Below are 26,582 nucleotides of genomic sequence, written 5' to 3'. Positions count from 1 at the left end.
CAGACCCGACTCTCTTCATGAACGCTTGAGGCTGGGAGAGGAGGTGGGCAAGAAAAGCTGGCTGCTTATGATCTGAGAACAGAAAGGCGCTGTGATTTCCCACAGCATCAAGAGCCCCACCCCCACCCCACCCCCCTCCCCCAAGCCTCTGGGGGATCATCCCCTGGCAAAGATGGGAGGGAGTGAACTCCTCAGGACACAGTAGAAAGTCACAGAGTGTCAGCTGCCAGTCCGACAGGCACTGATTCACCCACCTGCCTCCCAGCGCCCGAGAGGTGGGTTTACAGGAGGCCCAGACATCAGGGTGCCTGAGGACAGAGTTCCTGCCTGATGGGATCCAAGGCTGGTCTAGGAAAGTTCTCCTGGAAATAGCTCCTTTGCTATTATGGCATTCTGCGTCCATTCCTGCCCTACCGAGGGATGACAGCAAGGGTCTGCATTCCCAAGACCTCCAAGTGGGAGGAGCTGATGGGCTCTGAAACACGCTCTCAGATGCCACTCAGCATCAACAGCCGCCCCTCCTCCTCCGGGGGGGCCCTCTCGGGTTCAAATCCCTCCTCCCCGGGGCAGCCAGACCGAAGGAAGCTGGAAAAGGGGACAGAGTGGAAAGCACACTTCCCAGAAGAGGACATTTGGCTAAGGGGGCCGCGAATATGTCCAGAGGACAGATGTCCTAAGTAATGAGACTTTAATGCCGGAGCTAATGGGAACAGTACACGAGACCAAATGCCAAAAAAGCAAGGAATAATGAGTGTTTGGGAAGCCGGCAGAGAGCACACACTCCTCTCCCAAACGCCGGGGAGCAGGGCCAACCTTGTAGCCACCCAGAGCCTGGCTGGAACTCGGCCTCCACGGTCTCGAGGTGGGGACAGTGGCTCTGGGCCAGGGTGATCAAGGCGTCTCCTGTTCCTGTGACCAGAAGTGGGTGGGGGTTGGGGGGGGGGTACTGGAAACAGGGCTCAGGAACCCCCCTCCCTGGGAGGGGGGACCTCACGCGAATGCCAAACTGCACAGGTGGTGGCGTCCATGTTCGTTTTCTAGAGAAATGGTTCCCACACCCACCTCAAGCAGGTAAGTGCCCCGGTCAGAGACCCTGTTCCAGAGCTGCAGGCCAGCCCCACCACCATGGCCACGACCAGGTCAACAGAAGTTTGGGAGGAAAGCCCGGGGCGCTGAGGGTTCCCCAGGATGCCTTCCTCTGAGCGAGCCTTTCAGGACAGAGGACCTGAGGTCACAAGAAACAGAGAAACACCTGGAAAGAATGAGGAATTAGGAAGCACGGCTAGGAAAACGGAAACGGGGGAAGGACAGGACCGGAGCAGGAAGCGGCAGTGAGCTGGCTGAAACTCTGTCTTGTGTGCACGGTGCTCTGGTTATAAATGGGGCAGGGAGGTGGGGGTGGGGGGCAGTGATAAATGGAGCTGTTTCTGAGCCGTATGTCTCAGTAATTAAAACTGGGAATGGCCCGAGGTCCATCGTCTTGCCCCCAAATCATTTCTTCTCCCTAGTGCCCCTATTATTCCAGAGCTGGGCCTCGTGCAGCATTGCCCCAGGGTTCTGCCAATACTGGAAAGGTCTGTTGTTGTTTTTTTGTTTTGTTTTGTGTTTTGTGTTTTGCTGTTGGTTCTCCATTGGAATCGGGGTGTGTGGCTTTGGGTTTTTTGTTCTCTGATTTTTTACATTTTCTTTGCCTCGCCTTCGCTATCCTCGACCAATATAACCCATTCTTGAAAACAAGCCTTTGCACCGCACCCTGGTGGCCTTGTGCCCTGCAGGCAATGCAAGCGAGGCCACCAGCCCGGGTCTGCAGTACCCTGATCTGGGTGACCCGTTTACATCTGGGAAGATGAGAACCAGCTGGCCCCCAAAGGAGATGGAGACTGGCACAGCTCTAGCCGTGCGACCTTGGACAAGTTACTAAGCCTCTTTGAGTTGATTTCCTCGTCTGTTCAATGGGCACCTATCCCCGGAGGGTGAAGGAAAGACGCACGGAGGCAGCTTAGGTCCAGTGCACAGCAGGGTTCCAGACACAGAGCAAGCCCTGGGGACTGAGCACTCTCCCAAGAGTCTCCCTACCACCCCCCCCCATCCCCCGCTTCATCCACATGACCTTGAGCCCTCAGCTAACCGAGGCCTCCGGCCCTCCTCGACACCAGCTCTCTACAGGTGCACAGGTGACAGGCTCGTGTAGGCTTCAAGGCAACAAACCTCCCCACCATCCTGACCTTTGAGCCGAGGAAGCTGGCTCCCCAGCCACAGAGCAGGGCTGGCTCCTCCCAGGGTCCAAGAGTGCCCAGAGGCTTTGCCTCAGCCCACACAGCAGGAGGGCCACCTCACCGTCCAGCTAACTCCTGATGGAAAAGAGAAACATCAGCCCACCCGCCGTACCACCACCACGGCGCCCCCCCCCGCCAAAAAAACGCAAGAATCGGCCACAAACTGCCCCTGTGGCCCCTTGTCACCTGCCCCACCCTCGCTCCGCTTCTGTGACCAATCTCACACAGTGACTGTACTCTTGGGGGACCTGGGGGCCCAGTACACGCATGTCAGGAACCTACAGGCAATTCTCACGGGAAGCCCCACGTTCCTGTGCTTGCAAACATTTCTACCTCCTCGACGGCTGTCCGGCCCCGGTGGGGACCTCACGCGAATGCCAAACTGCACAGGTGGTGACATCCACGTGCAGGGAAGGGAGGGCACTGAGAAGCCCGGCTCTGACCCCAAGCCGGGCCGCATGCATTCCGAGGAAACTGGGTCCCTGTACCCTCAGAATCAAATGAGGAATCTAAATTGAGCTATCTGACTACTATCTCTTGAAGAAATGTGGGACATTCTTTTTTTCTCTTTTTCTTTTTTTCCCCTCCCTTTCTGGGCAGTCATTTGAACTATTTCCTGCATATTCAACTCCTTTCTTTTTCCAGCTCCCGCGAGGTCTGCCCCGACACACCGATAAAACGCAGAGCTGAATGTCCTACGGCCGGGGAGGTGCGGCCCCTGAGAAGTGGCCGCCACGGAGAGCCGGGCTCTGACCTGCGGGCCCCACCACTCATCACCCGAGCGCCTCTCCTGGGCCCGGCCTCTGGAGACAGCTGATGTGGATCCTAGGACAGAGGGCCTCATTACTGGAGGCACTCTTTACTTCCGCCAATAACCAGTCGATCGCCGATCCCGCTCGTCGGCCTCCGCCCCATGACTTAGCGCCTCTTACAAGAATCAGATTTTAGCCCAAGAGGATAAAAATGTGCCCCGTTACAGAGAGTCAAGATGACGTGCCATGGGCTCTGAAAACACTATGAGAACACTGTCCGGGGGAGAGTCGGCGTGTGGCCTCCCAAGGTGACTGCTTAGAAGGGGGACACGTTTAGGAGAGGTACACAGAATCAGGCAAAGGCTCCAAACTGCAGGCCACGGAGGTGAATTTCATGTAATGGTCAGACCCAAATTTCCAGCCTCGTTAGCCACGTCCCTGAAGCCCCTTCAGCCCCCTCACCTTGTATCCACCTCGCCCCTGTGGGATGGTGGCCCAGAGCTGAGAAGGGGCAAGGCCCACACCAGTGAATGCGTTTCTGAGGCCCACAGAGCTGTCTTGTATGTAGGGGGCCATCTGAAATCACACGCACCTGGGCCCCAGGGGGGGTTGCCTGGAGGTCTCCTGGTCTCTGGCAAAACCAAAACTCGTTGACCTGGTTAGATGGCCTCGTCCCCACCCATCTCTGGGAGAGAGAGAAAGCATTCAGACCGCACCTTCTGAATCACAGACGTCGGCCTCAGGTTTTACCTGATGGTCCACTGCCCCTGCTCACAACCTTCTGGCCTGCGGGGCATCTCCCTTCTTCGATGGTCTGCATTCCTTAGATCTTATCCAAGGATTGTGCTTAGGTCAGGTTATTGCCCTTTACAAAGGGACGTGGGGAAAACTACAAGGCGACCGTGGAAGTGCGACGGAAATCATTTTAGGGGACCGTAAAATTGAATGAGGAGGGACCAAAGAAAGTCAGGGAAGCAAGAGAAGGGAGAAGGCCATTGCTCACATCCCTAAGTATCGGGAAGTTATCCGGTGTTGACTCAGAAACAGGTGCGTAGCGTAAGACAATAACAGGGTTTCCGAAACAGATGCATAGCGTTAAGACAATAATAGACGTTCACTGCGCAAGACAAGGCTGAGAGGCAACCAGGCAAGAGAGTGGGCCCGGGACGCAGAGTGGCCCTCGGCTTCCAGGTCAAGCTCACCACCCCCAGCTGTTCCCCCCACCCCGGGGCACTGTGATCTGACCTCCCTGTGGGTCAGCTGCCTCACTTATAAAATCAGGACGTTAGGCTGCTGACTTGGCCTGCAAAAAAATTCAACGGTTCTGTAACAGACCACAAAATAATGGAAAGAAGGTTGACCCCTGAGCAAACCAGGCAGGGGTTAGGGGCAATGACTCGTGCAGCTGACAACCCAGGGACAGGGACACCTGGACGGCTCAGCCCGCTGAGCGTGCGACTCTTGATTTCGGCTCAGGTCATGATCCCAGGGTTGTGGGATCGAGCCCCGGGTCGGGCACCACGCTGAGCCTGGAGCCTGTTTGGGATTTTCTTTCTCCTTCTCTTCCTCTGTCCCTCTCCCCTACACTAGCCCTCTCTCTCTCTCTCTCTCAAAAATAAAATAAAAAAATAATAACTTGTTAAGAAAATCCAAGTATGTTTCGAAGGGACACATGCATGCCAATGTGCAGCACTATCAACGATAGCCAAAGTATGGAAAGAGCCCACATGTCCATCGATGGATGAATGGATAAAGAAGGTGGGGTATATCTATACGGCGGAGTATTACTCAGCAGTCAAAAAGAATGAAATCTTGCCATTTGCAACTACGTGGATGGAACTGGAAAGTATTATGCTAGTTAGTCAGAGAAAAACAAGTATCATATGACTTCACTCATATGAGGACTTTAAGAGACAAAACAGATGAACATAAGGGAAACAAAAATAATATAAAAACAGGGAGGGGGACAAAGCATAAGAGACTCATAAATATGGAGAACAAACTGAGGGTTACTGGAGGGGTTGTGGGAGGGGGGATGGGCTAAATGGGGAAGGGGCACTAAGGAATCTACTCCTGAAATCATTGTTGCACCATATGCTAACTAATTTGGATGTGAATTAAAAAAAAATAATAAAATAGGGGTGCCTGGGTGGCTCCAGTTGGTTACACGTCTGACTTCGGCTCAGGTCATGATCTCACAGTTTGTGAGTTCGAGCCCCGTGTCGGGCCCTGTGCTGACAGCTCGGAGCCCGGAGCCTGCTTCAGATTCTGTGTCTCCCTCTCTCTCTTCCCTCCCCCACTCACACTCTTGTCTCTCCTTCAAAAATAAACATTAAAAAAATTTTTTTAAATAAATAAAATAAATTAAAAATTAAAAAAAAAGAAAGAAAATCCAAGTATAATTTCTGACTCCCTCCAAAACGTAACCACAACAGCCTACTGCTGACCAGAAATCTTACCGATAACACGGCAGTCAATTAACACGTTTCGTACATGGCACGCGTCATATATGGTAACCTTACGATAAAGTAAGCGAGAGAGAAGGAAATATCAAGAAACTCGTAAGAGAAAATACGTTTACAGTTCTGCACTGTCTTTATTGAAGAAAAAGTATCCTGAGGGTACCCGGCTGGCTCAGTCCGGACAGCATGTGATTCTGGATATGAGTGTCGTGAGCTGGAGCCCCAAGCAGGAGCGTGGAGCCTACTTTAAAAACAAGACAAAACAAAACAAAACAAAACAAAACAAAACAAAAAAAGTGCAGAATAAAACTAAAAAATTAATTAATTTTTAAAAATCCACGTATAAATGGACCCACACAGTTCAAACCAGAGTCATTCAAGGGTCAACTATATTACCACGCCTTTTCAGAATGTTTTGGTTTCACTTCTTTCTTTTTTAAATTTCTTTACTGCTTATTTATATTTGAGGGAGAGAGACAAAGCGCGAGCCGGGGAGGGGTAGAGAGAGAGGGAGACAGAATCCGAAGCGGGCTCCAGGCTCTGAGGTGTCAGCACAGAGCCCGACGCGGGGCTCGAACTCACGAACCGCGAGATCATGACCTGAGTGGAAGTCGGACGCTCAACCGACTGAGCCACCCAGGCGCCCATGGTTTTACTTGTAGAGATAAAAAAAGAACAAGAATGGACAGGCGCAATCTATCCTGAACGTGTATGAAATAAGCCTGTTCAAGACCAAGGGACCGAGACCCTCTGAGGGTCTGCAGTACCTACTAGAAACGCGAGGTCAGAAACGTGACTCGGAAAAACAATGGGCTGGCGTTTCCCAACATAGAGAAAGGGGGTGGGGGGGATCACCGCAGAAGAAGATACTTCAAAGAACGAACTTAGGGGCGCCTGGGTGGCTCAGTAGGTTGAGCATCCGACTTTGGCTCAGGTCATGATCTCACAGTTCATGAGTTCGAGCCCCACATCAGGCTCTGCACTGACATTGTGGTGCCTGCTTCGAATTCTGTCTCCCTCTCTCTGCCCCTCACCCGCTCGCACTGTTTCCCTCTCAAAAATAAAATAAACTTAAAAAAAATTTTTTTTTAATGAATTCAACGTAGACCCTAATATAGTCCTCCAGAACCACCCCCCCACCCATCGCCACAGGATGGATGTCGTCAAGGGATACAATCAAGACCGCAAGACAAACCACACCTGAATTCACAATTTAAAAAGCAGATTACGCGGGGACTCAGTAGCCAGTGGCTGGCCGCTCTCTCCGCGTGTGGTGGGGATTCTAAGTCACTACACAAGAGGAGCCAGAAAGTTAAGATCTAAAGGCAATCAATCCTGCCAGGCCCTGGAGACATCAGGCAGTGCAGGGGGAGGAAGGACGAAGCTTCCTTTGGTGTGGTTCCCTTCTATTCCGTATCCTTCGTGGGCATGTCTGCCTGGGGCTGGTGAATTAACCTCTTTCCATCAGCACACTTTTTCAGCTGTCTGAACCACTGCTTCCTGCACAATGGATCTGAATCAACTGCACAGTCGATCTGATCTCTCATTAAAATAGGCTGAAAACAGTGAAACGGACTTTTTCCTCTACCCGTGTCCTGGCAGCCTAGCACTGTGGGTAGGCTCTTCCCAAGGAATGTGCTCAGAGCCTGGGGTGCGGCTGTGGGTGGGGAAGGGGGACCGATGTGCACGCCTCCTGGGCTGGGGCGGGGGGCGCCGGAGAGGGCAAAAGACAGCCAGCAACATGCCGGGCGGAACCCTCAAAGTGCCAGGTTTTTGAAAAGTAGTTGCGTGGCAGACGTGTTAAAATCAAGAATGAACTGGGGCATCTGGGTGGCTCAGCCGGTTGAGCGTCTGACTTCTGCTCAGGTCACGATCTCAAGAGTTCATGGGTTCGGGCCCCTCGACAGGCCCCGTGCTGACAGCTCGGAGCCTGGAGCCTGCTTTGGATTCTGTGTCTCTCTCTCTCTGCCCCTCCCCTGCTCATGCTCTGTCTCTCTCTGTCTCTCAAAGATAAATAAACAAAAAAAATTAAAATAAAGAAACATTAAAAATTTTTTTTTTTTTAAGAATGAGTTCTGCTGGCCTCATGTGTCCAAGGTCACACACACCTTAGAGGCTTTATACGTTCTGTGGTTATAAACAGAGCTGGCCCCCAGCAGGTGAGTGGGACTTGTCCGTGGAACGAAGGAATACACGTTTGTGTCCACTTCTCACCCCATTACCTTCCCTAACCCCTCTTCCATGAGCCTTCCTGAACCCTTCCCCAATTTCACTGCTTTCCCCCGCAGAAACAGAAAACATTAAAGGGGGGCCTTCCATCCAAGGCAAGATTTTCTTTTTCCTATCCTTGCAACTGCTCTGTTTGAAGTAAAACATAATAAAATAAAAAAGTTGACTCTCTGTTTAGATCGACTCGTTAGAATGAGCTCACAGTGCTTCCAAAAATGAGGGTGTTTGGGGGGGTGCTCTGACAATTCATGGCCCGGGAACCTACGAAGAGAACCTCACGAAATCAGCCAGCAAAGGGGTCCTGCTATTACAGTTACCGGGTCTGTGCGCACAGAACAGACCTCTTTGGGTTTGTAATTAATTTGTAATTAATTTCTAGAGGGAGAAAAGGGGGAACAAAGGGTTCCCTGGCTTCTTCTAGAAACAACCAGAGGAGTCCAAAGACACAGGACCCTCCCGACGGCTGTAGGGTCACCTCCTGTCGCTTTTCCTTTCTCCTGGTGACATCTGCTCGGGTTCTTTGGCCCGCAACCCTGAGCACGACCCCCCCCAACCCCAAACTCCTCCACCCCCTCCACCCCCGTACAGCGGGGGGACCTAGGGCAGGTCTGGGTCCACCACCTTGAACTAGGTCACCCAAATGGCTTCAGACCTCATCTGCTAAGTAGCCATTAAAGCTATGGTTCTTCCCTTGGAGATTCTCATGTCGAGGACGCTAATGAATCAACTCTGGGGGAGGAGGAAGAAACAGGTTTGCATGTGAGATGCTCAGACAGGGCCGGCTGCTGGGTCAAAGCCCTGCCTCGGGCGGGCAGCCCTCACTGAGCAAAGAGCCCCAGGAACCAGGAAGCGATGCAGAGACCGCTCAAGAAGCATTCAAATCGGTGCCTGAGGCTTTACCAGCTCGAGCCTCAGCCCGGAGAAGGTGAACAGGGGAAGGCGAGGTAGAGATCCGGGTGGGAAACAGGCTTCTGGCCGGGAAAGGTGGGCACCCGGCATCCTGTGGCTCCCCAGATCCAAAGCACAGCTCTGCCTTTGATCCCTTTGGCCATCACTTTCTCCTCCCCGGGGCCCAGCTGAGTGTGACTTTGCTCATCTATCAGAATCACCAGAGAGCTGAGAGTTTCCCCTACAGACGCTGACTTCTACAGAAACAGGATGGCCAGGTCTAATCACTTCTGGAAAAGACTAAATCTGCTTTTCCCCTCGGGGGCCGGGGCAGTGAAAGCAAGCCCTGTTCTGAGGAATGTGTACCCTGGGCAGGCAGAGGGCTGGCCAGCCTGGGGCCACCAGGAGGAGGCAGATGGCTGATCTCAGGGCTGCAGCCTCCCTTCTCTCCTCCCTTTCACCCCTTCCGACCCTGCCACCAACACCCCTTTCAAGGAGGCAGTTCTCCTCCCTGGGCCCCAGCCCCTGCCGGCCCAGCTAGCCATCTACCAGAGAGAGGATCACGCCCTGGAATAAATTCTTTGCCTTTTTCAGAAACGGAAACGTCTCTGCTGAACTATTTCAAGGCACATGGAACCAGAAGCACGTCCCGCTTCCTCCGCTGACCTCTGAAGAGTGAGCCTCCTTCCTCCTCCCCGCTCTGCCCTGGGGGGAAAACTCACTACCGTGGGGATATTGATCTCTTCCCTTTTCCCTACCCTGGTTCCCAACAAGACCAGCTGCGTGAAAAACTCCCCAGGATGGCAAGCCGTGACCTCTTAAAGTGTGAGCAAAGTGAAGCAACTCATGGGAACACACCCAGGAGTCGGGGAGGAGCAACCTTCAATGTGCACACTCACCCTGACACGCCTGGTGTGTGTGGGGGGGGGAGGGGCAGGGGGCGGAGATGGGATGCTGTTGTGCCTGAGTCACCCAGGGCCAGACACGGAGTTTCCCCCCTGCTGCCCAAGGTCACTCATGGAATGTCCTCGATGAGTAGCTCATGCTCCGTCCCCTTCCCCCAAACACAGAGACAGGCATCATCCCCTACTTAACAAGCATCAGTATGGTGGTTTCCAAAGCCTTGAGCAGGCAACATTGCAGCTGCTGGAAGAGGTGCTGTGAACTGAATAAAATCAGGAGGTGAATTTGAGGCAGAAACGTCCCCTATTTACATAATGGTCTGAGGCTGAATTCAGCTCCCTTACCCTGGTCACCTGCCTTCCCCGACCCCAGAGACAAACTGCTCTAATCGCATCACCAGTCACAGGGCCATCCACCCACACACAGACCAGCACCCTAGTTTGGGGTTGGGGAAGGGGGTCGGTGGGATGGGGAGGGGAAAAATCACCGAGAGGGACAGGGACATCTCCAGGGTCACAGGCCTGGAGAACACAGGCCAGCGCCAGCATCCAAAGGCCGTCAGCATCCTCCCAGGTCATGATGACTCAATTCAGGTCACCAAGGTCAGGGCAGGGGAAGGCTCCGTCTAAGAGAGCACAGAACAAAGGCTCAGAGAAGAAAGAAACCCAAAGAAAGGTCTGTGGGCACCAGCCAGCAGGAGGCCACAGCCATAGTGGGAAGGCGGCGTGAGAGGCCAGGAGCCCAGGAGAAAGGTGAAGAGGCCTGAAGGCACAGAAAGGGGGACGATTTGGACCAGGACCACCTGCTTCACAGACAATTCCTTCTCTGCTTTCCAAGAGGAGCCAAGAGCGAGAATCCAAACGGGACACCGGCTGACTACACATCATTGTCTCAATCCCTCCATCAGCCCCCAGGACCAGCCAGGCACAGACTCACTACCTGGAAGAGAAGATGGGGTGCAATGGGGGGGTCAGTGGCACCTTGGGGTGACGAGTGAAGATTACGAACGGTTTTGGAAGCACCCAGTCCTGATACCCAAGAATGTCACTGTGTAAGTACCCAAACTTCGTGCTTCTGACTCCATAAAACCTGCCAGGGAACATTATCTTTTCTCAACAGCTTTAAAGGAAGAAAAAAAAAAAAAAATCATGCCCAGAAATTTCTATCCTCCTTTCTTTCTCTTCGTCAAGGTACCGGTGATTTACGTCCACAGCGGCAAGGGAAGGAGGTTTCCAGGCCAGAAGGATAACCAGCAGAGTGTAGAGATGAGCTTCAGGTATATGGCTCAGGGTGGGGACCGGCTAGGCAAACTCAGAAACAGGACGGGTCAGCGGGAGGGGGGTCCCAGTTACCAGCCCGTGCCCGCACCATGTGCCAAAACCAGAGGCAGGTCCTGGGGCACGGTTTGTTTCCCCGAAAGACTCTGCTGAACCAAGTCTGGTCATTCATTCATCACCACCACCAGGGGACTAGAAACAGAGCTAACTCTGCCTCCCCTGGGTGCATCGGTCCCCGAGCGGTGAAGACAGTCTGGTTTCCCCGTTCTTTGGGCTCCGACCTCCCTAAGGACTCACTGGGGGCTAGGGTGGTGGGGTGGGAGACAGTCAGGGTAGGACCAGGCACTAGCATATTCTGTGCTCTTGGTGTAAGTTTTGGTAGGAGGCTTCCCCCACCGCCCCCCTAACGTAAGCTGGAAACGCTGCCCACCAGGTTTAGCACAGCAAGAATGTTCACTCGGAGAGTTCTGCCTACAGGGTTTGAAAGAACAAGTCCTCCAATCTCCGCAAGAGAACGAGCATCCCATTTGGGCAGGATGTAATGAAGAGAGACCATCTGCCCTTGGTCCACTCGGAAGGGATAGATAGATCTTTACCCCTTCTCACCCCGGGGTGGGGGGGAACATCCTTTCCGGATCACCCCCAGCTCTCACACCCAGAGAACATGCGATTTATACTAAATCGCTTGGTACTCTCTCCTGTCAGCTGCTGGCATTGTTCAGAACCCTAGACTGAAAGACGCTGTGCTGGTTCCACTCAGAAAACCGAGTGCAAGAGAAACCTATGCCAAAGTGCCCACTTGCCTGGAAAACTGAACCCTGGACCGCCACCGCCGCCCCCCTCCCCCAGTCCCGCCCGGCCATCCAGAATTCTACAATTGGTAAAATTCTTATACTCCAACTCCACGAGTTCCACGGCTCCTTACTCTGCCCCTGCCACCAAAGCATGCGTTCTGGGTTCTGCAGAAATGGTGAAAAAAGGAAAGAGGGCTGTGATTTATCGCATGTCAGGGGAGCAAGGGAGAAGCTGGGTTTCGGAGAGCCAGAGAGCTGTGGTGGCGACGCCGCCGCCGCCACCGCCGCCGCGGCCGAGGGTGAATGAAGAAGGGCCGGGCCGGGGGGGACGCGCGACAGGAGGGAGGGGCGAGGCGAGGCGAGGCGGCGGGAGGCTCGGGGAGCGGGACCTCTCACCTGTGGATGTTCATCTCCCGCGGAGGGCGGTGGGCCTTGTCGTAGGACACCTTGGCGAAGACGCCGGCCACGATGACGAAGGCGATGACCCCGCAGGTGATGTAGACGGTGAAGTTGGTCCTGTCCTTCTCCGGGTCGTACTTGTTCTCGGGCCCCGGCGACACCACCTTGGTGCTGGGCGTCTGCACCCACACCGGGCTCTGGTAGTTGGTGCACTGGCGCTGGTCCAGCTTCTCGTGGCGCTTCTTGCAGCAAAAGCGGTAGTAGCAGGTGCCGCAGCAGTACAGGTACCCGCTCTCGCTGTTGTTGCACTCGAACTCCTTGTCGTACTGGCCGCTCACGTCGTAGTAGCCCCAGCACGTCTCGTAGGTGACGGCCGCGCTGGCCGCCGCCACCGCCGCCGCGGGCTGCCCCCGCCGGCTCCCCGCCTCGGGGCCGCCGGGCGCCCGGGCGGTGCCGTTCAGCTCCCGGCCGCCCCGGGCCAGGGCGCCCCCGGGCCGCCGGCCCCCGACGGCAGCGGCGCCGGCGCTCAGGGTCCGGTTGGCGGCGCGGCCGCGGGCGGCGCGGGCGCCGGGCAGCAGGTGCAGGGACTCCAGCGAGAGCAGCAGCAGCAGCAGCAGCAGGAGGCGCCGCAGCGCCATGGCGGGGCCGGGCGGGAGGGCGCGCGGGCGGGCTTCCGCGGCAGGCCGCTCCCCGGCCGCCGGGCTCCGAGGGCGGCGGCGGCGCGGGCGTTCAGCGGCGCCGGGGCGATGGCGCCATCGGGGCGCGGGCGGCGGCGGCGGGCGGCGGCGCGCGGTGCGCACGGACCGGCCCGGCGCTGGCTGCTCGGGCGCTCACGCTGCGCGCCGGCTCCGCGCTCCCCCTGCGGGCTCGGCGCGCCTCCGGCAGCCCCATCCCCCCCGGCGGCGGCGGCGGCAGGCGGCGGCGCGGCTCAGGCGGGACCTGAAGCGCGGCTCCGGGCGGCGGCGGCGGCGGCGGCGGCGGCGGCGTGGTCCCGTCCGGGCGGGTCCTGCGGGACAAGACGGGGAGCCGGTCACGGGGCGGGGCGGGGGGGCGGAGGGCGCGCGGCGGGCGGGGAGGGAGCGCGCCGCCCTCGACGAGCCGGGCTCGGGGCCGGAGGGGCGCGGAGCCCGCGCGGCGAGACGGGGGGCCCGGCGGGCCCTGCGCGCCGGCCACCGAGGGCGCACGGGCCGCCTGCCCCGCAGCGCGCTCCCGCCGCGGGCTGGCTCCCCGGGACGGAGCGGGCTGCGGCGGGGGGCGCGCGGCGGCCGGCCCTCACTCACTCACCATGCCCGGCTGCGACTGCAGAGGCGGCGGCGGCGGCGGCGGCGGCGGGAGGGAGCGCAGCGGCCGGAGCGCGTGCGGGAGGGAGCGAGGGAGACACACGCACTCACACACCCGCACACGCGGGAGCGCCGCGAGGGGAGGGGAGGGGAGGGGAGGGGAAGGCGGCCGCTCACCGCCGCCCACGTTTACACGCCTGGGGGGGGGGGGGCGGCTCCTCTTCGCTGCTCCCCACTCTCGGCGGCACTTGAAGCTCCGCGTCACCGAAGCCCAGGACTCCCGTTATTGGAAACGGCGAGCCTGGAGGCGGAGAGGGGGCCGGGAGCGGGGCGGGAGCGTCCCCTCCGGAGCCGGCCCCGCGGCTGGGCCAGACCTCCGCCGCCTTTGCCCCGCGCCGCCCTGGGCGCGGGTCCCACCTTCCCCGAGTCCCGCTCGGGGACTCGGGGATCTGCAAGCCTTTGCCTCTCCCTAGTGGCGACGCTCGCAGCGGCGGGAGGAGGCCAAACCCATTGCTACAGGTCCCTAAACTGAGGCCAGGGGTCAAGTGGCTTGTCTGAGGTGGTAGGGCTGCCTGTGAGCGGGGCCTGCGGTCTCTCGCCCTGACTCACTCTCCTCCCCCCCGCTCCCAGGACCCCAACCGCAACCCTAACACAGGCGCAAGCCGCCCCCCGCGCTGGGTGGCACCTTTTATTGCCTCTTTCAAGGACTTTTTCCAGAGCGTTGAGGCGGAGTTGGAAGAAGCTGCCTGAGCCTTAAGACTCAGCTTTGAAATGCATCTGCTGTAGGTGAAGGGGGGGGGGGGGGGGGCGTGCGGAGAGAGAAGTGTTCCTGTGTGATTGCCCATGGGATCTGTGGAAAGGAGTCCCGGGTCCAAGTCGAAGCCTTGAGGCCACCTCAAGAGGGAGTCATAATCATCATCTTTGGCGTGTGTCCATGGAGGAGATGGGGGAAATGAGAACAAAAAGCAGCGGCCACTGCCAGGATTCTGCCTGTGTGTCCTGACCTTTTGTGCAAGTGCCGGGGTGGCTTAGGTTGAAGGCAGGGGCCGTTGTCAAGAGCGTGGGCCGTAGAGATTGTGGGAAGGCTGTTAGGTCCGGCTCCTGCGTGATCCGAACTGAGGATCCCCCGTGCCAGAAAGGCAGAGAACCGCTCCTTGGAACTCCAGAATGGATGAATGGGAGAGCTGGAGCCCAGATTCCAAGGCACCAGGGGCGGATTCTGGGATGCCCCTCCCTCCCTCTTCTTGTGCACTTGCCCCCACGCCGTTCCCCCCACCCCATTCCCTCCACTGCAGAACCCTCCAGACCTATTGGTGTGTTCCGCTCCAGGGGAGGACACTGTCAGATTGACCCAATCGCTGGATCTCTTAAGCCGACCGGAGTAAGGACCAGGTGATGCAGGTAAAAGTTGACGAAGGGCTGAAGTCGATTATGGGTAGTCGATGCCCATGGTGAAGACAAGGGCTTCAAGCTCCAGAGAGCAGACAAGAAAAGATACACATTTGGAAATCATAAGAACATATTCTTGACTTTTAGACTATGTGCAATTTTTTTTATTAAAAAAAATTTTTTTTTAATGTTTATGTTTATTTTTGAGACAGAGAAAGACAGAGCATGAACGGGGGAGGGGCAGACAGAGAGGGAGACACAGAATCGGAAGTGGGCTCCAGGCTCTGAGCCATCAGCCCAGAGCCTGACGCGGGGCTCGAACTCACGGACCGCGAGATCGTGACCTGAGCCACCCAGGCGCCCCGACTATGTGCAATTTTTAAGTCACTTACTTCCTTTCCTCTCCCCTGAGCTTTCGCGGCCACCTCCCCGCCCCTTCTTTATTCCAGCATTGCCTACCCCACATCTGGAAGCAACCTAGCAATGGGTTAGAAGCGTATCTTCCTCATGTAGAACTTTAATAAGATTTGATTGGTGGTACTAGTGAGGGAAATGGGTTTCGTTCCTCAGATAGTCCCACCCGCAAATGTGATTTGAACCCCTGTGCTCACAGATGGGAATGTCAACAGACTCACAGAAAATAATGGCATCTCAGGATTGGATAGGATCTTCAAGGTTATTCACTCCAACCCTCACTGCAGTGCATTATATTTCTTTTTTTTTTTTAAGCTTTACTTATTTTTTAGTAATCTCTACTCGCAGCGTGGGGCTCGAACTCATGACCACAGGATCAAGAGTCTCACAGTTTGCTGACTGAGCCAGCCAGGCACCCCTGCATTATATTTCTTATTGGCACTCCCAGCCCTCCTCTTCTGCCCTTCGTGGTAGATCAAGTTCGTTGCCTACCAACATCCATTTGCCCACCAGCATCCATTTTTCTATTTTCTCCTTCTGGTTGCAATACCTGAATTGTTGCCCATATGAAAGTATCCTTCCTTTGTGGGTTTAACTCATTAAAAAGTGCCAGAGAAGAGTTATCTTTTCAACACCTGCACCGACTTCAGCCAGCCAGCCCACAGGCTCAAGAAAGTGACCCAATCTCTGGCTCTAGAAGGTAAATCCCTATTGGATAGATCCCAATTATGAACCAACCATGATAATTCCCCCTGGGCCAGTGGTTGGTTAAGAATGAACACGTGATCTATTTCTGGCCAATACAAACTGAGGAAAGCGTTGGGAGATGCTGGGGAAATGATCTCGCTCTCAAAAATGGTGAGAATTCCTCTACTTTTTTGAGTGTTGTATCTGTGAATGTTCTGACCTTGCAGGGAGGTGGAGGGTGGGGGGCAACTAGTTCTTAATCAAAGCTGATAACTTCCTTTGATAATCATCAGGGCTGCTGAGTATCTCTGCCTCCCGGGCATATATTAGAATTGTAATCTCTGGCCCATTTGTGAGTAGGAGGGTGGACAAAACGTGGGCAGAAATGATGTATGTTATTTCCGAACCAGAGCATTTAATCAGCACTTCCAGACCCTCCGTAGAATTCTCATTTTCTTCTGGCATGGTGATTGGCAATGTGTGGGCGTGGCTTTGTCAGCCTGTGACTGATGGCAGTAGGGACAGCCCCCCAGTTTACAGAAATGGTGGCCGGCCATGGACGTGAAGTAAAACTAGACGTCTGCTTCTTAAATTTAGCCACTGGAGTCTGCTTCTTAAATTTAGCCACTGGAGTTGGGTCTATTTTCGCAGCATACCCTAGCCCATCCTGACTGACACACCGAGGACGACAGACGGAAAGACGGAAGGAGCATTACTGAGCCACTCACGGAACTGCGCCCAGGGCTCCCACAACTCTGGTCTCCCAGTCATGCGAAATTATCAAATTCCCTTTTACGGAAGCCTCTTTGAATCTAGAGTTTCTCTAACATGCATCCCAATGCATCCTAATGGACATATCCGGTATCTTGTCTCCACTCTGACTTTCTCTAGGATTTCTACTTATGCAGCTTGGTACTGATCCTACCCTTGCCATGGGATCTGGTTTTCTCCTCTATAAAGTGGGATGCTAAGCGGAGGCAGTGTGTCTAACAAACGACCACCGTTGTGTCTTCCCACCATGAGTCTTTACCATGGCCTCCGAGTGTAACCATGGCCTCATGGCCCTGCCCGATCTGGTCCCCTGCTACTCTTCTAAGCCCCTGTCTTACTGCTTGTTCCTTACTCCCTCCCGCCACAGTGACGTCCTAACTCGTCCTCAAAGCCTTTGCAGTCACTCAGTGCCTGGACCCCTTCAAGCCCTCGATGTCTACAGGGTTCTTTCTCCAACAGCCTGATGAATATAGCATAACTATCCCACCACTATCTGCTTTCTTCTTCCATCATGGCTACCTCCTCCTCACCATGATGCACCACGGCATTTATCACCAAGCGCTACACACCCATTTAAATATTTTCTAAAAGTTCTCAGGGGCGCCTGGCTGGCTCAGTCAGAAGAGCATGTGACTCTTGATACTGGGGTCGTGAGTTCAAGCCCCATGTTAGGTGTGGAGATCACTTAAATGAAACTTTAAAAAATTTTTTTAAAAAGTTCTCTTCTTACCTTCCACTGGAATGCTGGCTCTTGCTTGAGCTTTGCTACTGTTTTGTTGACTGCTGTATTTTCAATGTCAAAACACTGCTTGGCACACAGTAGACTGTGGTGGACACAGAAGGACACATCTCCAGCTGTCAGCTCCTCTAGGGACAGAGGCTTCTCCTCCAGGAACACAGGCTTCCTTCCCTGAGTGGCCCACATCCAATGACTAATCAAGTTGGAAAGTACAAAGGCCTAGCTATTTTAGCTCAACGCAGGGACTCTGATGGGCCACGTTTTCTCCAAAGATCCAGGCTCCCTGTGGCCAAGGTTTTGTAGGGCCTCTGTTGCATTTGCACCGTCCTGCTTCCTCCCCTGAAAAGGAGCCTGTCAACATTTGTCTCAGCCTCTACTTCAAGAGATCTGAGCATACACCAGGGGCTTTCAGTAAATACGTGTTGAATGAATGAATGAATGAATGAATGAATGAGTCTGTGCTTCCCCGCATTCCCTCAGTGACATCCCTGTAGGTGACTATATAGCTTTTGCTTTAGGACATCTAGTGACAGCTTAGAAACTATCAGGCCGTTAATTTCAATGCTAGACAGTTCTAACGGCTGAAAATTCGAGTACATTGGATTTTTATTGTTGTTGAAGAGGCCAATCAATGTATTGGTTCAGACCAAGCTTACGGTTGACTAGAGTCTGTTCCACACCTGTACGAGTTAGGATGACTTTTGGCATCCACGTGAAATCCTTCATACGTAGGTTAGTTAATCTTACGGATTGGAGCCCATGATGCCAGCTCTTTGAGCATTTGGGGAACTTGTCATCTGATATGCTATTTCTCCCAACATTCTTTCCCCCTTTTTTTGAGCCAGAGTCTCAAATCTTTATTCAGAGGTTTAGCCTCCATCACTCTCATTTAATGGGATCTGCCCGGGGTTCCACAGGACCCAGGTTTAAGCCCCACAGCACATCTTAACTCTTTATTTGGGAGACCCAGAGAAAGTAAGTCAGTGGCAGAAGCCCATAGAATAACCGGGAACTTATGTGGGCAGGACTGAGAAACGTGATCACTCCTTTCCCCTGAGAGGAAGCCAGCATGGCATCAGGACAGCTATCTTGCCCTGGGAAGGGAGAACCCAGAGCTGCTCCCAAGGAAGGAGCCAGCAGCATACTGGGCTGAGCCAAGAGATGGAAAGAAACACAGTCTCGTTGGCACCATTTGAACCTGGAACCTCACCCCTTGTGAAGTCTGCCTACCCCTGCACTTTTACATTACCTGAGCCAATGTATCCCCACCTTAATTAAGCTCTTTTCACTGGATTGTCTGTCTGCAATTAGAAGCATTTTAACTGATACGGCTGACCTCACAGTTGATCAACATGACTCTATGGAAGGGTAATGTGTTCTGTCCAAAATATCATGAAAACATGTATGCAGATGAGAAAGAAAGAAAAGGAAGGAAGGGAGGGAGGGAGGGAAGAAGGAAGGGAGGGAGGGAGGGAGGGAAGAAGGAAGGAAGGAAGGGAGGGAGGGAGGAAGGAAAGAAGGAAGGAAGGGAGGGAGGGAGGGAGGAAGGAAGGGAGGGAGGGAGGGAGGGAGGGAGGAAGGAAAGAAGGAAGGAAGGAAGGAAGTCATGTTTGCTACTATCTCTGATTAGAGAGATGTTAGAGAATGCCAATTTAGGTCATACTGGAAATGGAAAGGTCTTTTTCAGACCCTTTCCAAAACTCAAAGCAATTGCTGTAGTGAAATAAGAGAGACTCCAAACAGGAAGCAGAAGAAAGGGAATGCCTTGCTCTGGCATTCCCCACCTAGAGATGGAGTGAAGGAAGTTTGCATCCTGCATAATTAGAATTCTAGAACTGTGGCTTTTTTTTTTAATGGTGGGGGGGTGGGCATGAGCGAGGGAGGGGCGGAGGAAGAGGGAGAGAGAGAATCCCAAGCAGGCTCCAAACTCAGTGTGGAGCCCACTGTGGGGGCTCGATCCCACGAACCATGAGATCATGACCTAAACAAAACTCAAGAGTCAGATGCTTAATTGACTAAGCCACCCAGTGGCCCCAGAACTGCATCATTTTAGAACTGGATGGGTACCTAAGAATTGATATCCTCTGGACTCTTCGCAGCCTGTATCTGATCAGCCAGACATGTGAGGGCAAGAATGACCTCATGTTACCTCTACGGCTAGCCTGGCCTGGGATCACCTCTTCTCTGCATTCATTTATTCATTCCTTAGCATTTATTCTGTCTATCGGTCTTTCAATGAATATTTAATGGGCCCTGCTAAGTGCTAGTCAAAATACGAACAAATAAATTAGGCTTTCTGACCTGCTATCCAGAATCCTACTTAGGGCCTCATAGAACTGCCTTCTCTCTACCACATACCAAATGTTGTCTAATGACTGTTTGTGGCCCTCCAAAATGTGTACATTGACGCTCTATCCCCCAATATGATGGTATTGGGAAATGAGATCTTTGGGAGGTAATGAGGTTTAGATAAAATTGGGAGGGTGACCACCCACCCCAACTGAGTTAATATACTTATAAGAAGAGAATACATGGGGCACCCGGGTGGCTCAGTCAGTTAAGCGTCTGACTTCAGCTCAGGTGATGACCTCGCGGTTCGTGGGTTCGAGCCCCACATCAGGCTCCGTGCTGACAGCTCAGAGCCTGAAGCCTGCTTGGGATTCAGTGTCTCCCTGTCTCTCTCTACCCCTCCCCCGCTCATGCTCTCTGTCTCAAAAATAAATACACATTAAAAAATTAAAAAAAAAAAAAAAAGAAGAGACCACAGTCCTCTGTCATGTGAGCACATAACAAGAGGGGAGCCACCTGTAACCCAAGAGTGAGCTCTCACCAGACATCAACCTTGCTGACGCCATCTTGTATTTTCAGGTTCTAGAACTAAGAGAAATAGACTGTTCTCCAAGGCATCCAGTTGTTGATATTTTGTCATGGCAGCTGGAGCTAATTAAGTCACCAGTGGTTGCAAGGAAAAAGTACTTCTCGGAGAGGACTTCAGAAATGTTTCCCCCACTAGCTGAATGTCCAGAAGCTCTCTAGGACACAGATTCTTACAGTTAGGTCATGAGCCACACCTCCAGGAGGAAGCCTTAGCAGATTCAAAGCACCTCAGGAGATATTCTGGAAACATAATTGAAGAGTCAAATGTGTGGGCCACATGTGCGCTCAATGTCTTACTAGCTTCTTGAGAACTGTCGCCCCCTTAAGGGGCTGCTATCCTATTATGATCATCTAGACTATCAAATGTGGTTTTGTCCATGTTTGTTCCAAATTTGTCAGCAATGACAGGTTAAAGTGCATGCACATTTTATACTTTTAACTCCAAAAGGACACATTTAGCTACAAGGCACTGCATTCAGTCACTCCTTGCGGCTAGAACAGGCTACAGCAACATCCCGCGCTATAACGCTCTCCTCCCGCGCCCATGGCAGACATCACTAATCAATATGGAACGCTTTCCTGCTGAGACCGGTCATAGCCTCAAAAATCTCTTCACCACACAAAGCTCCAAAGAGCCAGCAGGGATTAACTAGAGTTGGAACTAGTACAAGGAATAAATCCTATTTGTCTGACAGCTCAAGAAGTTTCAAATACAGGGTCTACCTCTTTATGTAGACATGGTTTTAGAATTCCATTCCAATTCCGCAGCTCCATTGGCCCAACCTGAAATATGTATAAAAGGAGGGACGCCAACGTCATTGGTTATTATGTGCTTTTTGCTGAAAGACGTCACTGATTTGCAGCTAGAGGAAATGCATGCTAGGGTTAGCTCTCCCCGAGAAAAGTGATAATGAAGACTATACCCAACGAATGCCAAGGATAATCACCACACGGCCAGTCCTAGATATTCATGTGCAAATTCCATGCATCACTATTGCATTTTCTGTTGGGCTGGAATTTTTTGACATCTTACTCAAAACCCCATGAGTTAACCTGCAAAAATATGTTCCCCTGTAATGCTGAGCACATTAAACATAGATGTGATATTTTCTTGGCATAGGATTCATATCAACCAGCATTCCCTATCGGTCTCAACTCTTTTCACCCTTTGGTGTCCTACCTTTTAGATAGTGTCTACTGTGTCTATCGTCACTTGGGTCACCTTGAATTCTGTTTCTTGACTTTCATGACATTAAACATGCCATAGACAATGGTATCTTCAGAATAGGTACACGTGATTTTAAAAATATATACTAAAAAACCAGTTGGCATGGCTTGTCTTTTTCCTTTAAAGGAAAAAAAAATTGAATAAACTAATTGGATCTAACTCACTGATCTAATCTAATTGACTGAGCACAAATTGGTCATTAATACAGCCAAATGAATAAACAGCAATTCTGGATTCTGCATCAGGATGTAGATACGATCTGGATGGACCATCTGTTGGCTGAGTGCCAAGCTAAGGGTGAATCACCATCATTAAAATAACTGAGGTAACTGGGCTGAAAAGGGCCAATTTTGTTATTGTTAACTCCCATTAATTTTCAAAATTACTAATTGGATCCTGGAATTACTTTTCGGTGGACAGACGTCCATTGTGACATCCTGAGCCTTGAACGAGACCCTGAATAACCCCCTCTGCAGACATAACCAGTGGTAAGGTAGGGCCTGCTGGAGCCAGGTACCAATGAAAGGAGGAAAGGCTGGCCCAAAGATGCTCGGCAAAGGAAGTTCTGGAGAGAGTCAGCTAGAGAACCTGAGAACCATTTATTCAACCTTTGCTTGAGGGTCAGGTTTTCTCATTTCTTTTGCAAATCTGAGCTCAGCACTTGGTGTACCTGTTCATTGTATTTTCCTATTCATACCCCATCCCCCAAGCCCAACTCTATCTCCTAGAATCCCAAACCTGGAGGGAGGAGACCAACCGGCTGCAAATTCTTCTCCAGGAGGAGTCCCCAGAGGCTGAAGAACAATGTCATGGTGGTGTTGGTGTGGCAACTGGACAGTTGTGAATCAAACTGAGAAACTGAGACCAGGAAGATCCTGAGCCACGCAACATTGGAGGTGTCTCCGGCCATTTGCAATGGGTACAAAGTCAAAGAAGTCACATGTGGAGGATGAAGCAGAAAATCCACTTAGAACCAGGTAGGCAGCCCGGAGAGTTTGCAGTGGAGAAGGAAGTCAAGGCAGGGTGGTAAATTAAACCCAGCAGACCTGGAAAACCTGCTCCAAGCAGGAAAGGAGGGAAAGATTCAGTGTCCCTCCAGTGGTTGGGAATAAGGACATCCACAGGAACGCACAGGCAAGGAAAGACGTTGTCAGTGGGTCCAGTCACAGTGACAGGGAACCTGGCCACGAAGTGGCTTACAAGCTTCCAGCATGAGCAGGTATTTATTCTAAAGCCTGGGCTCTCCAGAGATAGCTAGAGACACAACTGATGTGTGGGATAAGCCCCACTAGACCAAGTGTGACGCGAGTCAGTGCCCCCTTGGCTTCCGTTAGCCCATCTTGTTGGTGACACCCAATTCCCTCCACATCCCATACCCCTCAAGTTCCTCTTTCGGTCCCCACCACCCCCAACAGATTTCATAAATATGCACTCTATGCTGGTGGCACAATCATCATGATTGAAATGTCTAATTGGCCATTATTTTTATTCCCTTTCATCTTACGCTTCCCCGTTCCTGCCGTTCTGTATCTTCTCAGGTTTTTATTTTCCATCCATCAACGTGTTCCCATTTTTGTGTATACATATCCCCCCAGGGTATCTTCTTAACACATTTCATTTCAAGATCTGCCGTTCCCTCTGTGAGATAATATATTCCAGGACAAGAGAGAAAATTTGGCCAAAGAACTTAGGAATTTGGTCTTAATTCTCATCTTCAAATTGCTTATTGTCCTATTTCAGAATTTCCTTATTTTTGCTCTACGACCTTTATAGAGATTACGTAGCAGAGGACAGTGGTTTGCACCCTGGGATTGATGGGGAACCCCTTGAAATTATAGCAAAATTGTGCATGTATCTGCTTAGGAGACGTGTCATCAGACAATCAAATGAATTCGGACCCCCGAAGAAAAAATTAAACCATCGCTGTAGGATGCAAAGCCTAAACCTTGAATTCAGGAGACCTGAATTCCAGTCCTGAGGCTACTCTTTACTAGTTCAGCAAGTAGTGGGTGACTTCCGGGGGCCACGGTTGCCTTTGCTGTAAAAAGAGACAAGGTAATTCTGGCCTTTGAAACAACACAGGGTGTGGGGATCCAGTGAGATCATGAATGTTCAAATATTCTGGAAACTCAGAAGTTCAATAAAAATGTTCATTTCTCCTATCCTGCCAAATCTCTCCATTACACAAAACCATAAGGGCTGGATCAAAAGTCAAACCGAACCAGTCCTGGCAGCAAGGGATGTGATGTTTCTGAGACACACATGTCCTCCATGATATTTCTGAATTCCTTCCTGGCTTTGTACACAAGCGTCCATCCTGGCTGCCATCCAGTTTATTAAATCAGTTATCTGGATATTTGAACAAACGTGCATAAAGATTCTGGTCTCACTGTTCCTGTCCGAACCTTATGCTCTCTACTGATATATAAACATGGCTGAGGGCACAGCCCTTGTATGGACAGCTGTCCTTGGAGATCACTTCGTCCAAGAGTTTTCTGACACAGCCCTATGTGGCGTTGACTCTGTTACCGGCTCCTGTGGGCGGTCAGCTCAGAGGGAAGGACAGAATGGTTCCATGTGTTCCCTCCAGGGGAGAAGGGCTTTGACGTAGGTAGAGCCCTGGATGATTCCAGAATCTGAGACCAGAGTGAGGCCGGCTAGAAAATTAAATAAAGAGCCAGATCAAGAGGGACCAGAGTGAGGACCCAGAGGGACAAAGTTACACTTTATTACCAAGAGAGTAACACTTTTTAATTGGTTAACACAACAAATAAAGAGGTGGCAGTCTTAGCTTGCTTCTGATTCGCTCACACGCCAAATGGGTTGGAGAGAACAAAATGCTTTCCTCCCTTCATTTGGAAGTTGTGATTCTGATTAGCGAACAAAGGGCCACACACAGGAGACAAAATGTGAAACAGAAGGAGGCTTCTAACTGATAAGAACTGAGTTTATTAGAAAGTCTCTTTTAAAGGCATACATAATGAACCGAAAATAACTCAATTAATTCCACAGTAAGAGGAAAGTCTTATGAAAAAGAAAAATCACCCTTCGTTGCAGGCGGCCTGGGAGACACGGGTTTACGAGGACTGCTGGATTTCGAATAATTCACCTGTCAGCTTTGTGGATTCTTGCCCCAGATTTGCTCCTTTGCTTCTCTGGCTCAGTGGTTCCTACTCTGTCAACAAGGTGAGGACAAAAAAAAAAAAAAAAAAAATTGGATGGCTGAAAATATTGCCTTCACTTCCAAAGGAGTCCACCTGAAATTAGACGCAGTTAGAACAGCATTACATTTTAAAAACACAGCTTGCAACCACTGTAATTTTTTTTTTCTTTTACAATGTAAGCAGGGCTGACAAGGTGTGAGGCTTCCGGTTCTGAATGCAAATGTAAGGTTTTTTGTTTTTTTGTTTTCAGTCTTGACCCAGGTCCGTATTATAATTGACATTGATGGTTCCAAGCAAATGCTATTGATATGTCCCTGTTGACTAAAGCCCATGCTTGATTCTGATGTGTTCAGTGTTTTCCCAGGGTCCTTTTTCTGTGCGAGGATCCCATCCAGGACCCCCATGTTCCATTTGTTCGTTATGTCCCCTTAGGCTCCTTTGGACTGGGACACTTTCTTAGACTTCCCTTGTTTTTTGATGACCTTGACAGGCTTGAGGAGGACTGGTCAGGACCTTTGTAGCATGCCCTCCCACTTCAGTCTGTCTGATGACTCTTCTCATGGTTAGACTGGAGTTATGGGTTTGGGGGAAGAAAGGAACCACCAAGGTGGAGTGCCACCACCGAGGTGGAGTGCCACCACCGAGGTGGAGTGCCACCACCGAGGTGGAGTGCCATTGTCTTATCAAGGACACACGCTATTAATATGTTTTAACAGGAATGATGTTAACTTGGATCACCCCTGCTGGGGGCACGTTGTCAGATTCCTCCACTATAAAATGATTTGCTCCCCACCCCCCCTTTCTCCATACTGTGTACTCTTTGGAAGGAAAGCCACTATGCACAGGTCACAGGTTGGGAGTGGGGAGTGACCCTCCACTTCCAAGAAGGGGTCACAGACACATAAATTCTATGGGATTCTTCTGTATAGGAGATTTGTCTCTTCTCCTCCACGTATTTATATATTCAGTCATTTCTTGACATCACTATGGACTTGTGGGTATTCCTACTTTAAGTTACAGCCCAGTATTACTGTATTGCAGTATTATTTTTGGGCTCAAATGGTCCCAGCGTTGCCCACCGGGAGCTCTTTCAGCTTGCTGAAAGCTTTTTGTTGTTGTTGTGTTCTCTCGTTTTCAAGCATGTCTTTATTTTCCAGCATGAGATCTTCTGGACTATCTACACTTCCTGCCCCCACCCTCGACCCAAGTCATGTCTCCAAGGGGTCCAGGTTCCTTTTATGGAAGAATGGCATTATTTCTCTTTATTTAAAAAAAAAAAATCCACTTATGCCATTTTCTTCCAATCCCTCCATTATCACCATCACCTTCCCATCCAGTCCTTTCCCGATTCTTCACAACTTTTTTTTTTTTTTTAGTGCCTTCAAAGATCTGTCTCCCAGATGCCTCTAAGATTGAAGATTTTCATCACATTTAGAGCCACTTCTCTACTACCTCTCACTTCTCATTCACATGCCTACCGAACCTACATCGTCCCCTCCCTCGAACCTGTGGACCGTCGACTGGAAGTCGGGGAAAATGGGTTAGCTTTCTCTTGGGTGGCAAATTATTTTTTAATTAATGCTGCTGCCGTTTTTCCCTCTCCCGGCCAAATTAATGCAACAAGAATTGTGTTGGCATCTGTGGCAGCAAATGGAGAGGAAGAGCAGTTTCAAAGGAGAGGGTGACAGCTCCCCACCCCCCAATCTGGGTAGGCTTTGGAGCAAGACACAATTCACATGCAGAGTGCCAGAACGCGGCGAGTCTCCGCGTTGGAACTCGAGAGCTCCAGGAACACGTTTCCTCCACGACTGGTAGCAATTCCTACTCTCTGTCACGCTGAGAGACTTTGAAGAAGATTCTTTCTTGAGTTCCCTGCGGTCGGGCATAGGGCCAGCTTATGGGGAGCACAGGGTGGGGGGATAATTAAGCACCCTCAACACCTTGCCGTTCGTTTCCAGAAAGAACAGAGATCGTCCACTCCTCACCCCAGTCCTTCCTTCCTTCCTTCCTTCCTTCCTTCCTTCCTTCCTTCCTTCCTTCCTTTCTCGGCCCA

General features: G+C 51.9%; 1 protein-coding gene and 1 long non-coding RNA gene across 4 annotated transcripts in view; one reads left to right on the top strand and one right to left on the bottom strand.

Annotated features, from left to right (window-relative positions):
* The window catches only part of SHISA6 (shisa family member 6), a 278,102-nt gene extending 265,484 nt beyond the window's left edge, over positions 1-12,618 (bottom strand). For all 3 annotated transcript variants that reach the window (XM_030296725.1, XM_030296726.1, XM_030296727.1), the window contains exon 1: positions 11,978-12,618. In XM_030296725.1, coding sequence (XP_030152585.1) covers positions 11,978-12,618 — 641 coding nt within the window. The remainder of the gene's footprint in view (positions 1-11,977) is intronic.
* A 9,473-nt stretch (positions 12,619-22,091) lies between these two features.
* LOC115501791 lies at positions 22,092-26,120 on the top strand. Its single transcript, XR_003964908.1, has 3 exons — positions 22,092-22,342; positions 24,423-24,551; positions 25,906-26,120. It is a non-coding gene; the product is annotated as an uncharacterized LOC115501791 (long non-coding RNA).
* Positions 26,121-26,582: the final 462 nt, after the last annotated feature.

This window comes from Lynx canadensis, chromosome E1 (genome assembly GCF_007474595.2).
Source record: "Lynx canadensis isolate LIC74 chromosome E1, mLynCan4.pri.v2, whole genome shotgun sequence".
Lineage (NCBI taxonomy): Eukaryota > Metazoa > Chordata > Mammalia > Carnivora > Felidae > Lynx > Lynx canadensis.
This window is presented reverse-complemented; position numbering and strand designations above follow the sequence as displayed.